Below are 20,403 nucleotides of genomic sequence, written 5' to 3'. Positions count from 1 at the left end.
AGGCGCCACCATAGCCGCGTTTGTACTTCTTGCTACCAAAGTCGCCACCGTCAGGACTTGTTTTTCGTACCGCACGAACGACGCTCTCGTACAGTCAATCTTGAAGGTAGATGTATTTATTTATGTATGAGATCAAGGAGGGTATTTGGACTCAGGAAAGAAGTAATTTGTGCGAGAATGATTAACCGAGAGGTAGGAAGACGGTGTTCTTGTAGACTGTATTAAAGTGGTCCAGTGGCTGATGTTAACGCTGTAACGAGCAATGGAGTTAAAATAATAGTGGAATTCTTGGCCCACTAAGCACCCCCTCCAAAAAAAACTATCTTACCATGGAGTATGTCGTGTGGTAATGTCGGTGGGTTGGTTAGTTAGTCAATTAGTTTGTTAGACAGCCGTTTAATCTGTCAGCAGTGGATAGGCGTTCTTCCCATACTGAGCTTCTCGCCGCCTCTCCGACCAAATCGCGTTTGCTTCACTCTGTCCATTGTAAGAGAGCGTACATACCTGCGATCTGATCTGTGAATTTGAATGCCTCATTGTGTTTCTGATTCCGATTGCCAGCGTCGATAACACAGGCTGGTGCCGCAGGCGATGTTCTTCAACAGAGTTCACTAACTTCGTTACTTACGTTCTTGCCTTGCTTTTTCTGAAGGTGCTCTATCAACTGCCGAAACGTCTAACGTCGCTGTCGAGTGATTAGCCACCTCTCTTCGTGTTTGTAAGGTCTGTGACTAGGACGAATCCAGCTGCAACTATTTCTACCCCCTACATACAAGAATTAATAACTCTGCGTTTTGCCCTCTGGGTGTATATTTTGGTTTCAAATTTGGAGTAACGTGTCACGATTTCTCTGCCGGTGCTCGGTCCTTTCGCTGAAATTAAGTACATTTGTTTGAAGTTGAATTGATATCTGTTCAGCAATTTCTGGTATTTTCAGCCAAATTTTTCCATCCCTTGGGTTAGAGCACATCATTTTCGAAAAAAAAATGTTTACTGAGGTCCCTAACTTGATTAGAGTAATTTGTAGTAATGTTACCGACTGGTGTATGTACGATGTCATTAAATCCGATGGAATGGAAGAGCCCTGTCCGGCCTAAGAAGCCGCTGTAAATGAAATGAGTGCAATTTTAGGTTTTGTACAAATCTAAATTATTTTTATCAGAGCCAAATTACATGAAGATAAGTTACAAGTAGGCCTAGATCTGGCTACTTGAAAGTAATTTTTTTAAGTGAATATTATTTTAATCCTTTGAAGCCCTAAGATCGTATACACAGTATTTAGTATCGGTTTGTCTCTTAAGAACGTCCATTTCATGAGATCTAGAAATCTACTTGATTATTTTTATGCCTGTCTCTTTCCGATATAAAATTCTGGTCCCTGTATTTTCAGAAGCCTGTTGTTAATTTTAGAGTTCAGCGATACCCTTATATTATTCTGCAACAACTTCAGCAGTCCATTTTAACTGGTACTGTCTGATGCCAAAATATTCTCAAACAAACAGTAAATTATCATGTTTCTCTTTTATTCCTATAACCTAACCTAACCTAACCTAACCTAACCTAACCTAACCTTTCCCTTTAAACAATGCAATGTTGAGTAAAATGTCCACTGAATTCTGTGTTGTGGCACAATGCAATTTTAGCCTGTTCAGTTTGCCTGGGCACTAAATTATGGTCTTTCTATGTTGCAAAGTTGATAATTATGTCATCTTGATTAGCAACAATATGCTTTCATTCTGTCTGAAAAGTTCTGGAGAAAATGTTCTAGAGAAAGTGTATTCCTACAGACCTGAGAAATTGTGATAACTGTTTCCTAAACGTAAAAATTTCCGATGAGAAATGCTGTGGGAACATTATAAATGCATTAGTGACTTACTTGCTAATGCCCCAAGTAACATGCGTGGGACACAGTATCTACTTTTCAGATCTTAATAATTGAGATTTCTTCATATTCTCGAATGATAGATGCAGATGCAGTAAAGATAACACCGCAGACCTTAAAATAATGGGGCGTTGTAATGATTTAATATCATTAAACGCAACGCTCATGACAATGTTTCCCAACTGCTATGACGTTTTGTGTGTTAAGAAAGTAAATAATCAATCTTCAGTTACGAAACGATAACAGAAACACATTCAACCCTAAGGTGGCTTTCTTAGACGCCGTGCAATGAATAACTTAAACAGGTAGGCGTGTCTTGTCTGTTCTGCTGCCTGTTAGTTTGTACCTCTGCATAATTGAACTATCACTCCACTGACCACAGCCACTTCATACCACTCCCCTGTCCTGTCGCTACCCTAATCGTGTGGATTTTCCAAAACTTTCAAGATGTCTTCTTCAACACAACCGAATGGATGAGCTGTGCTGTAATAAACTTCGAAATACTCGACATCGAATGGCCTTGAATCCAAACGGGCCGGGTAGGGTAAACTTTTCACAAACAGAATACTTAACCTTTAATCATCATTAGGGTTCGGTTTCTTTGCCAAAATTAAAGTTAAGGCAAAATACATATTATAAATCTTCTTCTCTCTGTTTCAGAACATCCGTCCTGCAAGATGTCGGAGAAGGCTGCCTGACACCTCGGAGGTGGTGAGTGCATGATCCATTTCATTGCCACTGACTCGCCTGTTTTCATTTCAGGTCTTCATTGTTACATAATTACATATCTTGTAGGACTATAGAGAGAATTCACCCTCAGCATTAATCACTGTAGAGTTTAAAACTTGGTCCAGTAACAGGCCTACGTCGTTGATACAAGAATTGATTAATATTAATTGTAACATGGCGACCTCGCGCATCGTGCAGGAAACATTTAACGTTACCTAAGCTCGTGTCGTGTTACATTGTGTATAACAGTACCACGATTCCTCAGTCACGGTGGTAGCTGAGTTGTTAAGGAAATGTCTGGTTTTAAATATTTTAACTCTGTTTTATGTTACTAAGAGACAGTCAAAAATATGGCTGTTTTAAAGTGAGTAGCCAGTGTAACTCACGGAGCACATTTTTAATCACAATGCTTGGTGCTTAATAGATAGAGGGAGAGCTTTGCATTACAAATTTTTAACCACGTATCTCTGGTAGTGTCGTCAAAATTTAGGCAGGTCGTCGTTTGCAAAAAACGAGAAAAAATATTCAGTCGATGTATTCAATTCTGAGCGGTAGAGGGCGACATCCCGGTTTCGTTGACTAGTTGAGATTAAGGAATCATTATAGCACATGAATTAGTTAATGATGCTTTGCTGGAGTGTAGACTGATGTTAAAATATATATTTGATTAACGTTTGCTGAAGCTGGCATTTATTTTTATGGATATCCATCGATGCTTTTGGATGAGAAGGATTATCAGTGAATTCCTGTAGTAACTCTGGTCTCAAATGAACAATAGCATGGACGACGAGTGTTTCAAAAATGGAGTGATTTATTAATAGGGAATTTTAAGAAATTTAGTATGGAGACTACGTTCTTCGATCCTATGCCACAGTGCTATCTCTCTCTTTTCTCTCTCTCTCTTACCCCAATCGTTTATAATTCCGTTTTACTACATTTGGGTCTTTAACTTTTTATCTCGTCTGTTGTGCGCATATTTGTGGATGAATTATTTTTTATATAATTTTTGACATGGTATTCAAAAGTTAAAAGTATAAGTCTGTGATATTCTACTTTTAGTTAATAAATTTTGTTTCAAATTAAATATTCGTAATTCCCGCCTTCCGAACATGATGTTGTGCTGCACCATTTCGTCGGTAGATGTCTCGTCAGTGTAGCATTTTGTTCCTAGATGCCGCCGTTCTCCACATTGCTTATTCCATAGTAGCTAGTGTTGAAAAGGTCGTGGCGCTTATATATATATATATATATATATATATATATATATATATATATATATATATAATGGATCAAAAAAATTATATAATGTGTTCCAATGGCACGTCTGAATCATCCATTTTTTTTTGTAATCATGAATCTTCATCAGATTATGTAACTGCTTCGTTCCAATTTGATAATTCAATGTTAAAACATGACCTTGGTTTTGTAATGGAAGGCGAAGAATGTTTCCGAGAGGGAATTAATGGGTGACCTTGCAATAACTGCCGCGGGGATATTACAGGATGGGATGCAGTTTCTTATATTTTCTGAAACAGCGACTCCATAAGGAAGACGCATGTAACGAAACAAATAGAGACTGACGAAAGCCGAGATGCAAGGGAAACACGAAGCGTGTAGACACGGAAATAAGTGCGAGAATGATTGTGGCTAGAAACAAAAGAACAGCTTAGCAAAGAAGGACGGGACAAAGTAGGAAAGGCGAAGAATTGAATACGGAAGAACTGGAAACCAGAAAGTGAAAAGTTGTGTAGAAGAGAGAGCAATGCAGGTACAAAGTCCAGCTGTCGAGGGAATGGAATAAACAAAGACAGGTAAAGGGGAAGGGACTGGAAAGGAAGACGTCTGTTAACATGTTGCGTTTTCTTTGCGGTACGGTCTGAATCCTTCAGATCAACTGCGGATTCAGAGGGTTAAAGCCATGTTTGCTTTCCTGTCCTAATCTTGTTGGCTTCATTGTTTGACTGCCTTTGTCTTCCTTTTTTATTAATTTAGTTTTTATCAAAAAATATTGGTTCTTCAGATTTTACGGATTGGGTCCTCTGCTCTAATCTAATTTAGAATTAACTTATGACATTTTGAATTCTTTTAGGCATTTACTAGGCTCCCTTTTGTGGGGAGGCTTGCTGCACAAGACATTAAGGCGAGAACGAAATCAGCCCATCCATTCTTCGAATGGCACTCGAGTCCAGCGCTGAGCGGTCCTTAGATTGCCTTAGAACTCCCAACCACCGCCGACTGTTAGTTATTTATTCCCGAAAACATTTGTTAGCCAGGTTAACGCGTTCAGGAGGACGAACAGATCACATGTTGGACGACCGTGGTTCATTTTCCAGGGTGGGGCAGGACAGAATACCAGCCTCTTAACCATTGCGTGCCGGGGACGCAATTTCCAGGGGTAGAGCTCACCTTCATTTCACACCGAGGTTAAGCATTTTTAGCCATGCTTCCGCTCACCTATTTATTTTCATGGCATACTGTTTAACATTTTAAAGCCTAGTGGTTACGGTAACAACCAGTAAAATGTGCATTTTATATTTATGGATTTCTTCTGATTGTCTGTGTAAACAGAAATTATTTCCTCAAACATCATTCTCCATGAATATTGTGTTTTCTTTGAGGTACGGACGAAATTCTTAGATATTATTTGGATGAGCCTTGGCTGTGCGGGGTTAAACATCACAAGCAACTCTGACTTGTCTTCGTATCTCTCTTTCTTTCTCTCTGTTTGCTTGTCTGCATCCTCCGCCCACCTGAGCTGCATCTCTGTGTCCGTGCGTCGCGAAGTATAAGTATCCGGCAATTACGAGACGTTGGATTCAGGCCGGCAGGCGGTCGGGCGCCGTTGTACCCCGAATTGTAGATGGGAAGCCGATTGAATCAATATCGCGGGTCCCGGCTCGCAAGCGGGCTTCCTGCTGCTTAAGAAGTTCGGTATGCTGGCTTCCGCAAAGTTGCGTTAAACGCTGTACAAGAATCTAATTTCCCTCCTAAAACGTGACGTGAGCAGTGAAATTAATAGAGAACGCCATATTGATTTTGCTTCCGTATAGTCTGGTAAAAATTACACTGGTCTATACTCTCCTGGGTTACGACAATTGTATCACTACGCTTTGATGTTATTGTTTGTGTGAGTGAGTAGTGCATCCCACTGATTCTTATCGATACCTTACTTGGAAAAACATCTGTGTACCTGGTACAATTATAAGTATTTAATATTGTATTATGTCCGCCCCCACTGTTGAAACGATAAATTGAAGACGGAAGCATTTGTGCAAAACGAATTCAGCCACCAACTGTCGATGAATTGGAAACACGCATTTCTAGAACCTTGATTGGAGCAGCAAATTACTGGTGTCAATTTTTAATGTTTTCGTATTTTTGCTATTCCAGGCCGAGTGAGTTCCATTATCGACCCCTCTTTATTGGGTTTTTGAGGATAAATTTTATTGGAAGTCTTCAAACAAATTTTAAGCTAAGGCCTGTCAAATTGTTTGTTGCCTTCAGATAGTAGCCGATGCCATTTGTTGCTGTGTGAACAAAAATGCTGAAAATTCCTATGGTTTTTATAAATGTCGTTATAAGAGTGCACTTTTAGCTCCACTTAACGAAAAGTATGAGATTGTGGAGGTGTGGCTCCATGCGTGCTTCACCACAGCACATGAGAATGATGAGCTTCACGCCCAGACCAATTTAACCCCGTGGAAACAGCTTATGGTAAGCTTTAAATGGCTCCGCCCCACACCGATCTGGACACAGTGGTGCCTTCCATCGCATCGGTCTCTACCAAGTTGGTTTTTGCAGAAAAGAATTTCAAAAAATTGTATATGTGTTTGTGCACTTTTTCTAGTGGGATTTTGTAGGCTTCCACAGCCACAGAAGTCGTTCAGGAAATGTAAGGTAAGAGGAAACAAAGAAACGAAAAAATGTCGGATAGGGTTTCCGTATCAAAGCAATTTCCCCGTTAGGACGTATTATGCTTTGTTCTTCTGCCAAATGCAAATCCTATATATTGAACCACTTTATTGGAGTCGTGGTAGATGTCGTAACACGCTACGTCCTGGACGTCTCGAGTTTGACTCCTTTTCCGATGTTTCTAGTTTCTCTCGTGACGACGGACATGCATTTTTTGAAGGCTTCGAACCGGCGAGCAAAGTATTTCCACAAACCGCTGAGATAAATGAGTAGGCCTGATGAGAAGGGAAAATAAATATTTAAGTTGTGGTTTCGGTTCGTTTGGGTTTGGAATTCTATTATGTACAGTACGAGACAAAAGGATAGAGCTGGAAGGTAAATTTGTCATCCATGTGTTTCATCTTCTGCAAATTTTAGATTGAAGTGCATGCTGTTACGATAGGTTGAGGCAGCACGAACCTGCCGGCTAGTAGCTGGGAGTTTCGCCCTCTCTGAAGCTAATGCTCGTCTAAGTAATTTTTCAGAATTCGGTCCGTACCTCAGAGAAAACACAACACTTCACCATTGCTGAGGCCAATTGGTTAATGCTGATTAAAGTCATACGAAACGCACGGGGTTTACGTACAAAACGGAGCGTTACCGATTCTTAAAACTGGTGGTTCACGTAGTTATCGGCAGACGTGAAAGGGTTAATCGGGGTTTGCATGTTCTACCCTCACCCTGTCCAGTCAAATTTCGGAATTCAGCCATGCAACAGACCACAGCATCTTTTAAGCTCGTTGCTTGCCTGACTTCGTGGCTTTGTTCGACGATGCTTAAGTAATTTTTCGAGTTAATACAGCATTGTTAACTAACGTACTTACGGCCCCTTCGGCATTATGAGAAGGTTTAAATAGTAGAATTGCTCATGTGCCTGGCCAGTGAGCCGAAGAGGCGCCTGTGGGGCGTTGGCGGTAAACTTCCGTGCATTCTGGAGTTTATCAGGCTCCGTCCGCTTACCCTCTGTCACCCTATTGGTTGTGAGAACTGCAGAGCGCAGAGTGGAAGTTGTATTCGTCCGTCGCATAAATTTTGGTGTGTGAATTAAATTTTCGAACGCCCTGTGAAGCCGGTTCCGGGTCACGGAGCGGAGTGTGCACGCATCCTGTGAAGGTGGTAAGGCAGGTGGTCAATCCGTTGCGCTGCGCACCGCCGGGGCAGGTGTGCCGCGGCGTGTGTCACCGGCAAAGGAAAAGAGACACCACACACACGCCAGTTCTCTCTACCTTCGATTTGATATTCGTCAGGAATGATCAAGTCCTCCCCCCACCCCCCCACCCCGAGCTGTAATCGTACACCAAGGGGCGTTTTCGCGAATTACACCTAATAGCCACTTCATCAAACGCTCTTGCTGCCTCGGAACCATTACCCGGTTCCTTCTCAACCCTGCAGTTAAGTTGAGTCCCGTCTGATGTGTGTTTATTGCGTCTTAGGACGTTCCAGGATCTCGTCTTGGGGCAGTGGATTTTCTTCAGAGTGTTAGACGATACTGACAGCGGTCACGATCGAACCCGGGACACTTTAAACACTGATTTTGTATACCTCGGTGGTGTCGTTTCCGTGTGTGTTCGCGTTGCCTAGTAACTCCATGACTGATAGATTTTAGCGAAACTTGGTAGAAGCGTAACATCATTCGAGGTGAAAATAATGGTGTGGGGAACCAGTGATGTTATTTAAAGTAGGATCTTGAAACGAACATTTATCTTCGTAGTATGAATATTAAATTGAGAAAGGAAATGCAGGGTTCTTCTCTCCCGCCACAAGACGCAGACCGGCTCTGAGCCAGGAGAGGACTGCGCAGTCTCCTATCTCGTGGGTAAAAGTGCGCACCCTGTACGAAATAACGACAATACGAAATTTGAATTATCGTCAGGGTCGGGGGGGGGGGGGGGGGGGGGCTCGGCCTTGCAGCCTTCAGCCGTCTGATGTCTGTCTGGGTGGTCAGCGGTGGCAGGATGTGTTTATGTTGTGTGACCTCATCCAACGTGACCGGAAGTCTTCAAACGCTCGTGTGCACTCACACACACACACACACACACACACAGTCCTTTCTGCTTACGATTTCACTAAGCTGAGAAATGTCGCTCAAGTGGCGACAGATGCTTTTGTCGGGATAATGCTTCAAAATAGACCACCACCACCACGTCCTCTCGAGTTCTTCCAATTCACCATTCATAATTATCGGCTTTTCGCAATTGATGCTATATAATCCTGTGGAGTCGACACACAATTTTAAGTTCCCCCAAGGCACGATAATGTTAGTCTGTGGTGTTTGAGGAAAACTGCGATGAGTCATGAAGTATGTTGGCTGAAAGGTAAGCTGGCACGTTCGATTCAGGTTAGGTTAGGAAGGCTGACCTGCCTTGAGAGAAATTACAAAGCGCAGCAAGTGAATTACTGTGTTTATCTGGTGCACAGAGCGTATTGAGTAATTGGACAATTCACATCTTTGTCCCTGTGTCTGAGTAGTAAATCATAATTTTTACAACTTGGCAACTGACTTAGATGTTTATATTTCTTTATAATCGCCTGGTATTACTCCGCTATAAAACACGGTTTCTCTTTCTTAAGAGGCTGCTCCCAAGTGACTCGTGACTGCATTGCACCCGATGTTTAAAAGAGCCTCCTCTCATGACGTCACAGCAGCGCGTAATAAATGAGCGCTCGCTCACGACTTCTCCCGTGAATAAGCTGCTCCTTGCAGGAAGTTCGTCGTGCTGATTGCCGACGAGCAATGGACACATGTTGTTGTTGTTGTTGTCACTTGTCAATTATTCTTCGAATCTCGATTAGCTGCGTTCGTCCTTGCGTGATAACGTGTGTGAACATCATGTTACCGATGTATCGTGGTACTTCTTAGTCTGTTATCGACGATACATTAGGCAGTGTGTAATGTTTCGTGTTGAAGTTCGAACCATGGTGGACCGGAGAATTTTTTTTTTCCTATTGTTTGGAGGAAAATATAGTGTTTTTAGGATAACATCGTGAAACATGGCGAATTGGTGTCATGATAGTAAGCAGCGAAATAGTGTTCTGGGTTTTGTCACCGTCTGGACTCGTAAGTGGATGCCAGCGTTTCGGAGAAACGTTCTGTCAGCATCTTCAGGGCTGTCTCCGAAACGCTGGTGTGTAGCTATAAGTCTACGCGCCGTCATGACCCAGAATAATACCGTCGTCGGAATGCGTGTTTCTGGGTTCAGAATTAAATCATTGAAATTGTTGGCAGAACCCCCTGAGCAGGGGATCGGTTTGCCTTATGACCTCTACGGAAAAAACGATGTATAAAAACGTGGGGGGCACTCGTCCTGCTCCTGTTATCGGGATTTGAGACCGTGATCCCTGCGACCACTGTTCATATTATCACCATCAGCAGCTTGTTGTTTGTACCTCAAGCCAATGCAGTTATTATCTGAATAATTAAAGAAGTCGATGTTTTAGTGAAGAACTCCACGCCATCCTCCCTCTAAATTAAAAACAACTGAAGCAAGTATTTTTAAACCAATTATCCAGATATAAATGAATCAGCCGCTGCCATTAGTGTCCACGAACTAAGTGGAAACTGAATTCATTATGGGGATGTCCTTTGTATCGGACATTTTCTTTCTAAGGCCGGGTTTTTGAGCTTTTAAAACGAAGTTTCTCTACTGATTGTTTTTGTTACCAGCGGAACTAACTCCAGCGTAAACATAAAATTGTTACATTTACATTAATCATATGTAGATCGTATTTCATACTATCGAGTTAAGTTTTGCCTGCCTTTTACGTCATTGTCGTCGGTCTGTTGGAACCGGAATATGTGGTCTTCTGGGTTGTGACGCCGTGTAGTCCAGTCATAAACCATAAGACCACGATGAACACTTTTACCGCTGTCAAAACGTCAGATACAGAAAGAAAGTGGATGTTTACACTCGCAGCAAATTTCTCGTTTCCTGTTCCCGTTCTAATTATTTAGCCTGAGTAGTATCGGAACTCAAGTCTATTGGACTCGAAGTTCCTAGTTTGTCAGAATACTTCGCAAGTAAATACTTGGAGGTCACTTTAACTTTTTAATAGTAAGGTCCCATACAAACGAAAGAATATAAAACATTGGAAACTTAAACTTTTTTTGTGAGATTTAAAATTCTGTTCTCCTTTCAAATACATTATTGCTTGCTATTCTGCGAACTAGGGAAATCATTTTAAAGCTTCAACACGTGCCTATAAGACGTACTTCAACGATTAGTCTAAGTAACTATGGTCTGTTTACTGATTTTTGTTGGTTTCATAGATAACTGCGTGATTAACAGTGAGTGATATTCATTGAAAGTTTATATTTATTCAGCTGGTCAGAAGAATCCCAAAGGCTCAATGTCGTGTTCACGAGAGTCTATTCGTTTCTAGTTGAATCAAGTAACAACCTTGTCATATTTCTTAGTATCCATAACATCCTATGCGCTTAGCATGTCATTTAAGCACAGTTCCAGCCAACCTCAAAAGGAAAACAGAATAATTTTATTTATTTATTTGTGTTAGCAGGGCCAACACGGCTAAAAGTGTTAATATGACAGCTTCGCCATTACAATTCCGGATTCGTCTACGCAAATAGTAATACCGGAGGATGCCTCTTTTGAACACCCAGTCGGACAAATTAATGTCGTCAGCGAAGCCACCCTCCAGATACAAATGCACGCAGTATTTTTGTACGAGTTTGAATCATTCATTTCTGTATTTTAATATTTATCAGATTGCAACGTAAGGCCACATGGATTTGAATTTTTCGTTGTACTTGTGCATGCTGGTTGGAGCGGCGTACAGCTGTTTCCGGTGTGTGGCACGCATTCGAAATGTCTCCACTGCGAGTCTGATGCAACAGAGTGTTCTCGCACATTGTTGTCAAATCTTTAGTCTGATTCCACTGCATCAATTGCCAACGCTACTTGGTGTCGATTATTTTGGAATTGGAAAGGGATACATATAGAGGTTTTCATGGGAAGACTGATGTTAAGGATGAATCTGAAAAAGGAATCTGCTGAGGCCTGTTTCGAGGTCGAGGAAAAGTACGACACACTTAAGTCAGTTTATCCGGACTCCTGACGAAGAACCGAACCGTCCGAATACCATGTGCTGGTGAATTTGCGCTGGGACCGGTTGTTTTGACGGTCTGTTGTTTCAGATTGTCAATTAGTATCGCATGACGTGTTTATGTATGGTTGTTCAGGGAGGATAACGAGGCAGCTGCTTGGGTGGACTGAGGAAAACCACAAAAATCGTCGATCAAGTAAGACTGTGTTATGCTCGGACCTGAATACGGAACAGGAATGCAGGCCAATCAAGAGACGTGCGATGAAGGGTGATAGATTTATTTACCTTTGTAAATTCTCTCTCTCTCTCTCTCTCTCTCGCTTGCTTCATATATATTAATATATAGTCAAGACAGCTAGTCCGGACCCGTGTATCTGATAACGTCCACCTGACATGATTAATGTTATGTGGGCGTAGAAGGGAGAATAATATTAAAACAAATCTTTCGAGGAATATAATTTTAAAATGTTGATAACGCATGTTTATTCTATCCTTAACATTCTGAAAAGCAGGCATCGTGTTCAGGATGTTTCGTATAGCACCTTGCACTGCCTTGTTGGTTGACCTTGCTTCAAAATAATTGAGGCATTTGTACAATCTGAAACAGAAGAAAGCGTTAGCAGTTCATGTTTGCATGAAATTCGAATGCCACCTGTTTCCGTTTTCCAGGTGTGGGTCTGTGCCCCCGGAAACTGCTAGGCGTTGCTTTGCCGTAGATAAGGATAACAGTGCGTCGCTTTCTTCAATTCACATTTATCTCCAGAATGCATTTCCTCCGGTGGAAAAATTGTACCATTGCCTGAGTTTCTAAAACCCTCGCAGCGTGTCGTTTCCCTACACATTAATGCCTCAAAGTGTTTTAAAACCACCCTCCAGGAACAAATCTTGCTAGACTGTCATTGGAAGGCAGAAGATGAAAATGATTTCACAAAGAAAAACGAACGGAAAGCAGTGTCCGACGGTCTCTCTATCAATTGATACGTGCGACTGTTCACATTTCACTAGTGGTCTGTGTTTCGAAGTGCCACAGAGCTGGTCACATCCATGCGCGTATCATTTGTGTGAACGTAGATGCCCCTATACCACACGTAACCGTGAAACTGTGGAATAAAAAGAGTTTGTTGCTGAAATTCTCAGCATGGAGAGGTTTAATCCGCTTTTGCGGCTTCTCGAAGGATGTGGGAATGGATCGAGATGACGGCTAGGAACCGTAACGGGAACGGATTCCCATCTTCAGCAAACGAATAGAGCAGAAAAAGTTCTGCAGCCGTACCCAAGGTCAGTACAGGCTTTACAATTGCGTGTCCGCCCAGGACCGCGCTGGTATGCGTTTCCGGTAGGTTTTTGCTTATGAATAAGCATCTTGCTTCATATCGCACGCCACGAATTGGCATCACGACGAACACGTGGCGAGGAAATTACGTGGCGAGGAACTTCATAATAATGTGTTTACGATTATCAGGATTATTAAGTCAGGAATGATAGGATGGGGAGGATATGTAGCACGCGGAGTTCTATCTCCACTGTCTTCGCATTTAAACTCGACTGACAAACCAGCTAACTGATACTCTAAGGTACAGGATCTTTTTCGTTGAAAAGTTTCGCTTACTTAACGATTCAAGAAGTTCCCTATTTTTATTCAACACGCAGTATTTGGTAATTTCGGACAGGTGGGCCCTGTAATGAACCATTTTGATCCAGTCTCCACTCTGACACACCATTCTAAAATAATTAGTCTTCTGTTTTTTAAAACAAAGGCGCGTGATATCGAAGCACCGCGTGTCGCGATTTGTTTCTCAACTTTTCTTTTACGAATTACAGTTAAAAAAGGAGAGTTACCCAGAATATTTACAGGCTGATATGCTGTGGGCACAGTAGTTGATTATTACAACATCTGATCAAATGAAAAATGCGTCAGTCTTCATTTCTGGGCGTGTGTGTGACTTTGACCAATCGCTAATCACTCTGCAGTCAGTACTACGCTATCAGAGGACAGGAAATCCCATAATCGATTTGCAATTACCCAAATCTAACTTTTCATCTATGCGTCAGCAAAGAGATTGATCAACAGACGAAAACAATAATTAAGCTGCTGGTGTCTTTCTATGCAGCCTAGTGCACTAGGCTGTAGGCGGAAATAGGGCAGGAAAGCTCTTCCTTGCGTATGTGAGGAGGGGTAAATTCATTTAAAAACGTCACCAAATAGTGACAGAGTGAAACAAATTACAGTCAGCGAACGAAGAGAGAGAGAGGGGGGGGATTGTCATGAAATGTATTGTCAGTTCAGTTTCGCCTACCCACAACTCCGTTTTAAATTAGTTAATACGAAGAGTTCTTCGCGGATTTAACTGTGATGAATGAACGAGTTGGTTCTAGTGTCATGTCGTGTCTGTGCTACCATCGAGACGAACGGAAAAATGAGTGCAAGAATGTGAATCCATTTTTAATTACTCACGAGCGTTTCCGATTATTTCCATTGCCTGTCCTTCGCTGTGTTTTGATTGCTGGGCAGATCTTCGACGCGTCGCATAATTTGGAAGCTATTCACCATCATCACTAAATGACCATCACTGACTGTACGGAGTCACGCAAACCGCATTCACAGACAACAGAAAGCACGAAGCTTTTGTCTGTTTGAGTCGGATTTTTCCTTCCACCACCGTGGAATTTTCTGAAACTGAATTTCACTCACCTTTGGCCCTTTTTTATTCTAGGAAACATTTGAAGACTCTAAAATGAAATCACAACAAATTACCCACGAGACAAACTGAACGTTCTTTTTAACTACCGGATGATGACGAACGGGTGGCCGCGCATCTCGTCCGGTTGGAATGATGGAAATAACACACACACACACACACAGTAACCAGACCTGCGTTTTGATGTAGCATCGTGCAGCCACACGCGTGCTCATTGCGCTCTCTGAATTTCGTCACTGCTGCAGTTTATTCGAATCAGAATTTTGCGTGCACAGAACATCTTCGGCGTTCGGATGTCTGTCGTCGGTGGTTGTGCTATCGTACGATGTTACCCTGAAAAGACAAATTTCTGCCGTTGGTATTATTGAAATTACCAGAACGTTCGCGCATGCTAGAATGCTGTCTCTCTCGCAAGTGCGGACCGATCGAAGCTGCAGGCAGCGTTCGTGAGACGAGCACCAATCGGATCGGAGTTCGAACTATGTCTCTCTGCAGGTGGAGCGACATTACCACTATGAAATTCGTACACCTTTATCAGGGGGAAGAGTGTTTATGGAACGCCAGGTTGCTGGACTACAAGAACAAAGACGCGAGGTATCGTGCTCTCGAGAGAATTGCTGCAGCGATGGATCTAGAAGGTTTCGGCGTTACTGATGTGAAATACAAGATCAAGAATATTCGGTCATCTTACTGCCAGGAGTTAAAGAAAATCCACTTTAGCCAGGCGAGCTGTTCCTCTCCCGAGGATGTGTACAAACCAAACGTCGTTTGGTTTAACACTTTGGACTCCTTCCTCAAGAGTTTCGTCTTTCAGCGAGACAAGACAAATTGCCAACTGGTAAGTTCAGTATCAGTTTAAAAGAGAATGGAGAACATGTGATGATGAGGAGCTTCATAGTTTGTACTCTTCATGAATATTATTATCAGGGTGACAACGTCGAGGTGAGTTTTGCATGTAGCACGCATAGAGGTAGAGAAATTCATACACATTCCGGTCATAAACCCCCAGGTCAATATCCGAGCTTACAACAGGGTGGACTCCGATGCTGATGGGAGGGCAATATTAAGATGGATCTTACAAGAGTATTTCGACCACCTTTTGTACCCGTTGTCTGCATGACACTGTCGTCTCTTAGACGCCATCCAGTGCCAGTATTATCGCCTTTGAGCTTCTAGTGTGTTACAGAATTTCTGTTACAGACGTATCGTTTGAGAACCAATGGCAAATGGCAAATGGCAGTGTGTTCCTTGTTTGCGAGACCCGAATCTTCCCCACCACCGCCACCATCGTCACCTCCAACACTCGGCAGATCGGTCTTTTCCGTTCCCCCTCCGCCAAAGGCACTCGGATCAGCTCGGATCCAGACCGACGACGAACCGGATCGTTCCTCAGCCCATTTCCAGTTGAGACTCGATCGTGAGAGAATCTGTACACGTTTTCCTTGTTTCCAATCTGCGCTGACCTCTTGCAGGTGGACGCCACGGGTCACATTCGCTGCCCATTTCGGCTGATCGCGATTACCACCCTGCCTGAAACGCCGACAGATATTTTGTCCACGGCAGTTGTATTATTTTACTTAATTCAAAACACAGTTTTTCGTCGTTTTATTTTTCGAGGTAAGTGAAGGAAAAAAAATGTTATTACGTAATTCACGTGCCATCACAATCTCTTGCATAGGCGCACTAATAATTTAGTCTAGTAATTGATTTGTGTAGGCTTGCGTCTGCCCGTAATTGAGTATGGTTTTTGATGAAACATTTTCAGATGACTACATCACGCAAGAGGAGTGAAATTTGGTTTCACTTCGTGGAATTGCCGAATGTTAGAAATAAAGCCGCGTGCAATTATTGCCACAAACCAGTTAGCTTTGTGGGTGGATCCACGGGCAATCTGTCCAGACACCTAAAGACGATGCATCCGGCCGTGGCCATTTTTAGATCGGCGTCTGCGCGCTCCGGGGTAAGTTCATTCCCTTCAACCCCAACTTTTTCTCGTTTCTCCCCATCTGACTCGGACAAAAGCAGCGGTTTGTCGCCATCAGCGAAGGTGGCGGCACCACCTGTAACGAAAGAGAAGCTAAATTAAGAATTATGTGCGATCTGTGGTTCTCACGGTCCTGAAGATGACGATGTTGTTGTTCTGGGTTGTGACGCAATGTGGACTCGTAGGCAGATACCTCAAAGAAAACACTTTATCCTTACGAATATCAACTAGGTAAGGTTAGGTTTGCGGAGATAGTTTTTACTCGGGGAATTGTACGAAACCACAAAGAGAAAATGCAGATGGTAAATATAGCTACCATTCGGCGTTAATGGGTTAAAGCGGGTGTGTTGCAACATGGCTCAACTGGATTTAACGAAATTAACCTTCAGTCATGGCGTTCGTATATATTGCAAGTTTTCTATGACACCACTGACGAAATTAGCGCAAAAATTTGTATTTATTTATCCATTTTTGCTAACAATATTCATGCTAAATCATTAAATAAAATATTCTTCAAAGGGAGATTAACAAAAGAAATTTAAGCCTTGCTTTAAATTCTGAAATTGGCGATAGTGCCTAGTATTTGTGTATGACTACGTTTTCGTCCTGTGCTTATAAGTCTTACAATTCACTACGTCCCCTCGTCTTCAGGTGAAAGCTGTCCTCCGTCTCTCCAGAGTAGGAAATACCTCAAATTCTTCGTTGCGCAGTTTTAATAAGAAGTCGGTGACCTTGCCCCCACCCACCATTATGAATATGGAGTTCAGAGAGATAGGCAAGATTGATAGACAAATCGGCTGACTGACACAGACAGACAGACAGACAGATAGCCCGTAGAACCCGAGAATTGATAAGAGCCGAATCCATTCGTCACATCATGCATCTTTAACATCCACTTGGGTATTGTCCTCCTATCAAAGCCTAGGTTGCTCAAGTGCTCTATCCCTCAAGGTTTTCTGATTAGAATTTTGTACGCGTTTCTCATCTCTCCCTGCGTGCTATGTGTCCCGCCCATTTTATACTCCTTGATTTCATTATTTTGGTAGTTCCTTAATTTTTATACAAAGGAAAAACGTTTTTTTAGAATTTTTTTGGGAATTTTTTGTAACGTAAACCAAGTGCATATGTGGCCTCCTTCTTCTGTTTAGTTTTTCTCGCCTTCTGTGCAAAAAAAAAGATGTCATTAGGTGCTTTAATTCACGTCGGTATGTTATCTGATGCAGACATCTTCCTAATTCTTCCCCTTATAAACAGAAGCTTTTCATAGCATGTCAGTTTAACGAAGGCAGGATTTCTTTGTGAGGTGTTTACATTGTCTGCAAATAATATATGATCTGAATATTTTAAATAATGCTAATCGCTTGTTTTGTTAAGGGGGTCATGCCTAATTAGTCTGAGTTTGCGAGTTCAAAGGACAAGCTTCAAGGCTCATTTTATGTGTTACGTTTTTCAACCAGCTTAACCAAATACTTTGCGTTAATAGGATAGGTTCGGCAGACGAAATGCTCCCGCAATAAAAGATGAAGAAGTAGTCATGGAAGATGTAACACAGCTGTACGACACTGACGAAGTCTGGACTGAAGTCGAAGAGGACGCGAGCGAAAAGCAGGACGCCGTTGAGATGCAGTTGCAGGAAATGTCCACCGCAGAATCCGCTCGGCACAATTTCAAGAGGTTCAGGCCGCAAGACTCTGACCTCGTTGGTAACGCAGTGGACAGGCTGAAAACCATGCTGGATAAGAAGGCAGACGACGGCGAGTTCGAGGCTTTCGGGCGGAGCGTCGCCTGTCAGCTGAAGAGACTGTCCGGACGCCGCGCTGCGTCCGCCCAGATGAAGATCCAGACAATCCTCAGCGAAGAGCGCATCGATCAGGAGATGGAGTAGCAGGCCGCTGGCGTGCCATAGTCGAATGCGTTTCTCTTTACTGTGGCCGATTCGAGCTCTTTGGTCGCTGTTCTGCAAATCTGCAGTCGACCTCTTGAAGCCCGAAGCTCGTCTAAATATTTAAGAATTTGGTCCGTACCGCAGAGAAAAAACTTAACTTCACCATTACAGAGATCAACTGGTTAACGCCGTTTAAGGAAATAATCGCTGTTCTTCTTTGAATTAACCGATAAATGCGCTCTGTGTTCAAAGTGTAGAGTTATTTTCATATTAATGTGGGCGGTCCACGCGGGTATCACTTTGCTTTGAAAGGTTAGTTGAAAAATATGTGATGTAATTGATTGTAAGTGTAAGTAAATCCAAAACAAAATACCATGACTGTTTCATGTTGAGTTCTTTTACATTGAATATGCATTGGTAATTGTTTAAAAAATCGTTTAGATCAAATTTAATTGATGCCCGAACAATAATTTTTAAAATGAAACATTCTGAGGGAGAAAGAATTCAGTCCACAGCCTCCCATCCGATTTTCTTAAGCTCCATTTTAATATTGTCCTTCCATCTACTCCTGAGTCGTCCGTGCAGTCTTTTCCCTTCAGACTATCTAACCAGAATTGTGTATGCATTGCTTTCAAAAGTAGAAATCTCGTCTTATGTAATTCCTCCCCCCCCCCCAGTCATTTTACCCCTCCTAGGCCGAAATATTCTCCTCAAAACCCTGTTCTCAAATTCCAAGTTTGTGTGTTCTTCTCTTAGGTGAGGGACCTGGTTTGACTTCGCAACAGCGAAAGATACAGTTTTACGTGTTTTAAGGTGTACATATTTATAAAAGCACGAGAGAATGTTCAAATATTGTACACTTTCTTTCCCCTTTGTAGTGTAGGCTTGTCATCCTCAGTCCTGTACCAGAAATGTACAAAAGTGACTTGTAATTTGCTTTTATTGCCAGGAAGCAGCTTAAATTAAAACCGAAGTAAATGAGCGACCACTTCAGAAGGCAAATCGCAAAGCCTGTGTTAGCGGTTAAGGTTTCGAGTATTTTTATTACGTTTTACCGCACGTGCTTCTTAACTCCAGCGTAAAGGTACCGGGCATTTTGATTACGCCAGCGTCTTGTTATCGTACCAGGAAATCGAGGTACGCACTCTGTACTCACATGGTAACAGAAAACTTCATAATTTATTCGTCTTTCATCAGATATTTGTACTTTGCAGTAGTGAATGTAGCGAGAAAAGGATCAGTGGCTTGAGGTACTTCTGTGTGCTGATGACGTTAATTTGCTACGCAAAACATGGGCCTTAATGTCATAAAGACTGACTCTGACAGTTTTTGAAACCAGTTAATATAATTACATACAGGCGAAAACTGAAGTTGTTGGACACGTCACTGATTCGCTTTGATTTGAACTCTCGATCCCGGTGTCCAAGTGTTCAAGGCCCACCCCCTAGACCCAGAGGGTTGAATTTATTGTGGATTTCACATTCGGTCTGGGACTTCACAAGTGTTGTGTGGATAATTAGATTTTGGGTTTTAATACTGACACGATATGTAGTTGAGGTTCGAGAGACGAGAAAGGTCTGCTGTGAGGATGTATTAAGCTGTACCTTGCCTGTTTAATAACGGCAAATTAAAATAGCGAGAGGGAAATTAAAGAATCAATTTCAGGCACACCCTGTGACGTTCAGCTTTGCGAATCGTTCTGTGAAATAAACAAATGCAATCGAGAGTATAACAGAGGAAGGAGTAAAAGAGGGAGGTTGGGAAAGTTTGAGGAAGGAATGGATGAGAAGAGAGAATTACGGGGCGAAGCTGTGTGTAATTCCAGGTAAATAATAGCTGAGACAGAGACTGAGTGGCATTGGATGGACGTGCTGAACGTCAGATTCCGGTGTGGTGCTGGAAGTAGGCCGCTGTCCAAACGTACGCGCCGGACCTCGTCTTTTTTGCCGGACCAACGACATCGACGTCTCAGGTTCTGTCTCATAGGTTTCGTTGGCGTCGGTTACTAGCGACGACATCCAATTACAGTTTCGTCCGCCATTCGTTTTCCGATTCTGGTACATTTCAACGACGATGCTTCGTCTGTTGTAGATCTCATTCTGTTCTAAGTTTGTTGGAATTCCTGAGACCTTAAACGGTACTGAATCAATCACTTACGTTTGTGTGGTATTACTTCCATGAATTTTGCTCGTTACGTACCATTGGCATAATT

The 20,403-nt window shown here is 42.4% G+C and overlaps 3 protein-coding genes across 9 annotated transcripts in view; 2 read left to right on the top strand and 1 right to left on the bottom strand.

Moving 5' to 3' along the window:
* LOC110837886 (protein Wnt-5b) overlaps nt 1–20,403 on the top strand; it is a 203,504-nt gene that overhangs the window by 32,141 nt on the left and 150,960 nt on the right. For both annotated transcript variants that reach the window (XM_022080506.2, XM_087358274.1), the window contains exon 3: nt 2,543–2,593. The gene's annotated coding sequence lies outside the window, so the exon portion shown is untranslated. The remainder of the gene's footprint in view (nt 1–2,542; nt 2,594–20,403) is intronic.
* Ppa (F-box and leucine rich repeat protein partner of paired) overlaps nt 11,039–20,403 on the bottom strand; it is a 74,832-nt gene continuing 65,467 nt past the window's right edge. Inside the window, exons 2-3 of one of the 5 annotated variants that reach the window (XR_015537728.1) lie at nt 14,496–16,382; nt 11,039–14,300 (exon numbers count right to left, since the gene is read on the bottom strand). The gene's annotated coding sequence lies outside the window, so the exon portion shown is untranslated. Of the gene's footprint in view, nt 14,301–14,463; nt 16,383–20,403 lie in introns of those variants that run through there. The other 4 variants (XR_015537730.1, XR_015537729.1, XR_015537731.1 and 1 more) reach the window with 4 other exon arrangements.
* LOC110837888 (uncharacterized) lies at nt 14,711–18,569 on the top strand. Of its 2 annotated transcripts, XM_087358276.1 has the most exons (3): nt 15,801–15,939; nt 16,088–16,282; nt 17,790–18,569. In XM_087358276.1, exons 2-3 carry the CDS (start codon nt 16,088–16,090, stop codon nt 18,189–18,191), a joined length of 597 nt encoding a protein of 198 aa, XP_087214402.1. In that variant the 5' UTR covers nt 15,801–15,939; the 3' UTR covers nt 18,192–18,569. The 2 variants fall into 2 exon arrangements, with proteins under 2 accessions (XP_021936201.1, XP_087214402.1); XM_022080509.2 differs by lacking the exons at nt 15,801–15,939; nt 16,088–16,282 and adding an exon at nt 14,711–15,160.

The sequence above is a fragment of the Zootermopsis nevadensis genome, unplaced genomic scaffold, assembly GCF_977971745.1.
Source record: "Zootermopsis nevadensis isolate Lab colony 2312 unplaced genomic scaffold, Znev_1.0 Znev_ptg000029l, whole genome shotgun sequence".
Lineage (NCBI taxonomy): Eukaryota > Metazoa > Arthropoda > Insecta > Blattodea > Termopsidae > Zootermopsis > Zootermopsis nevadensis.
This window is presented reverse-complemented; position numbering and strand designations above follow the sequence as displayed.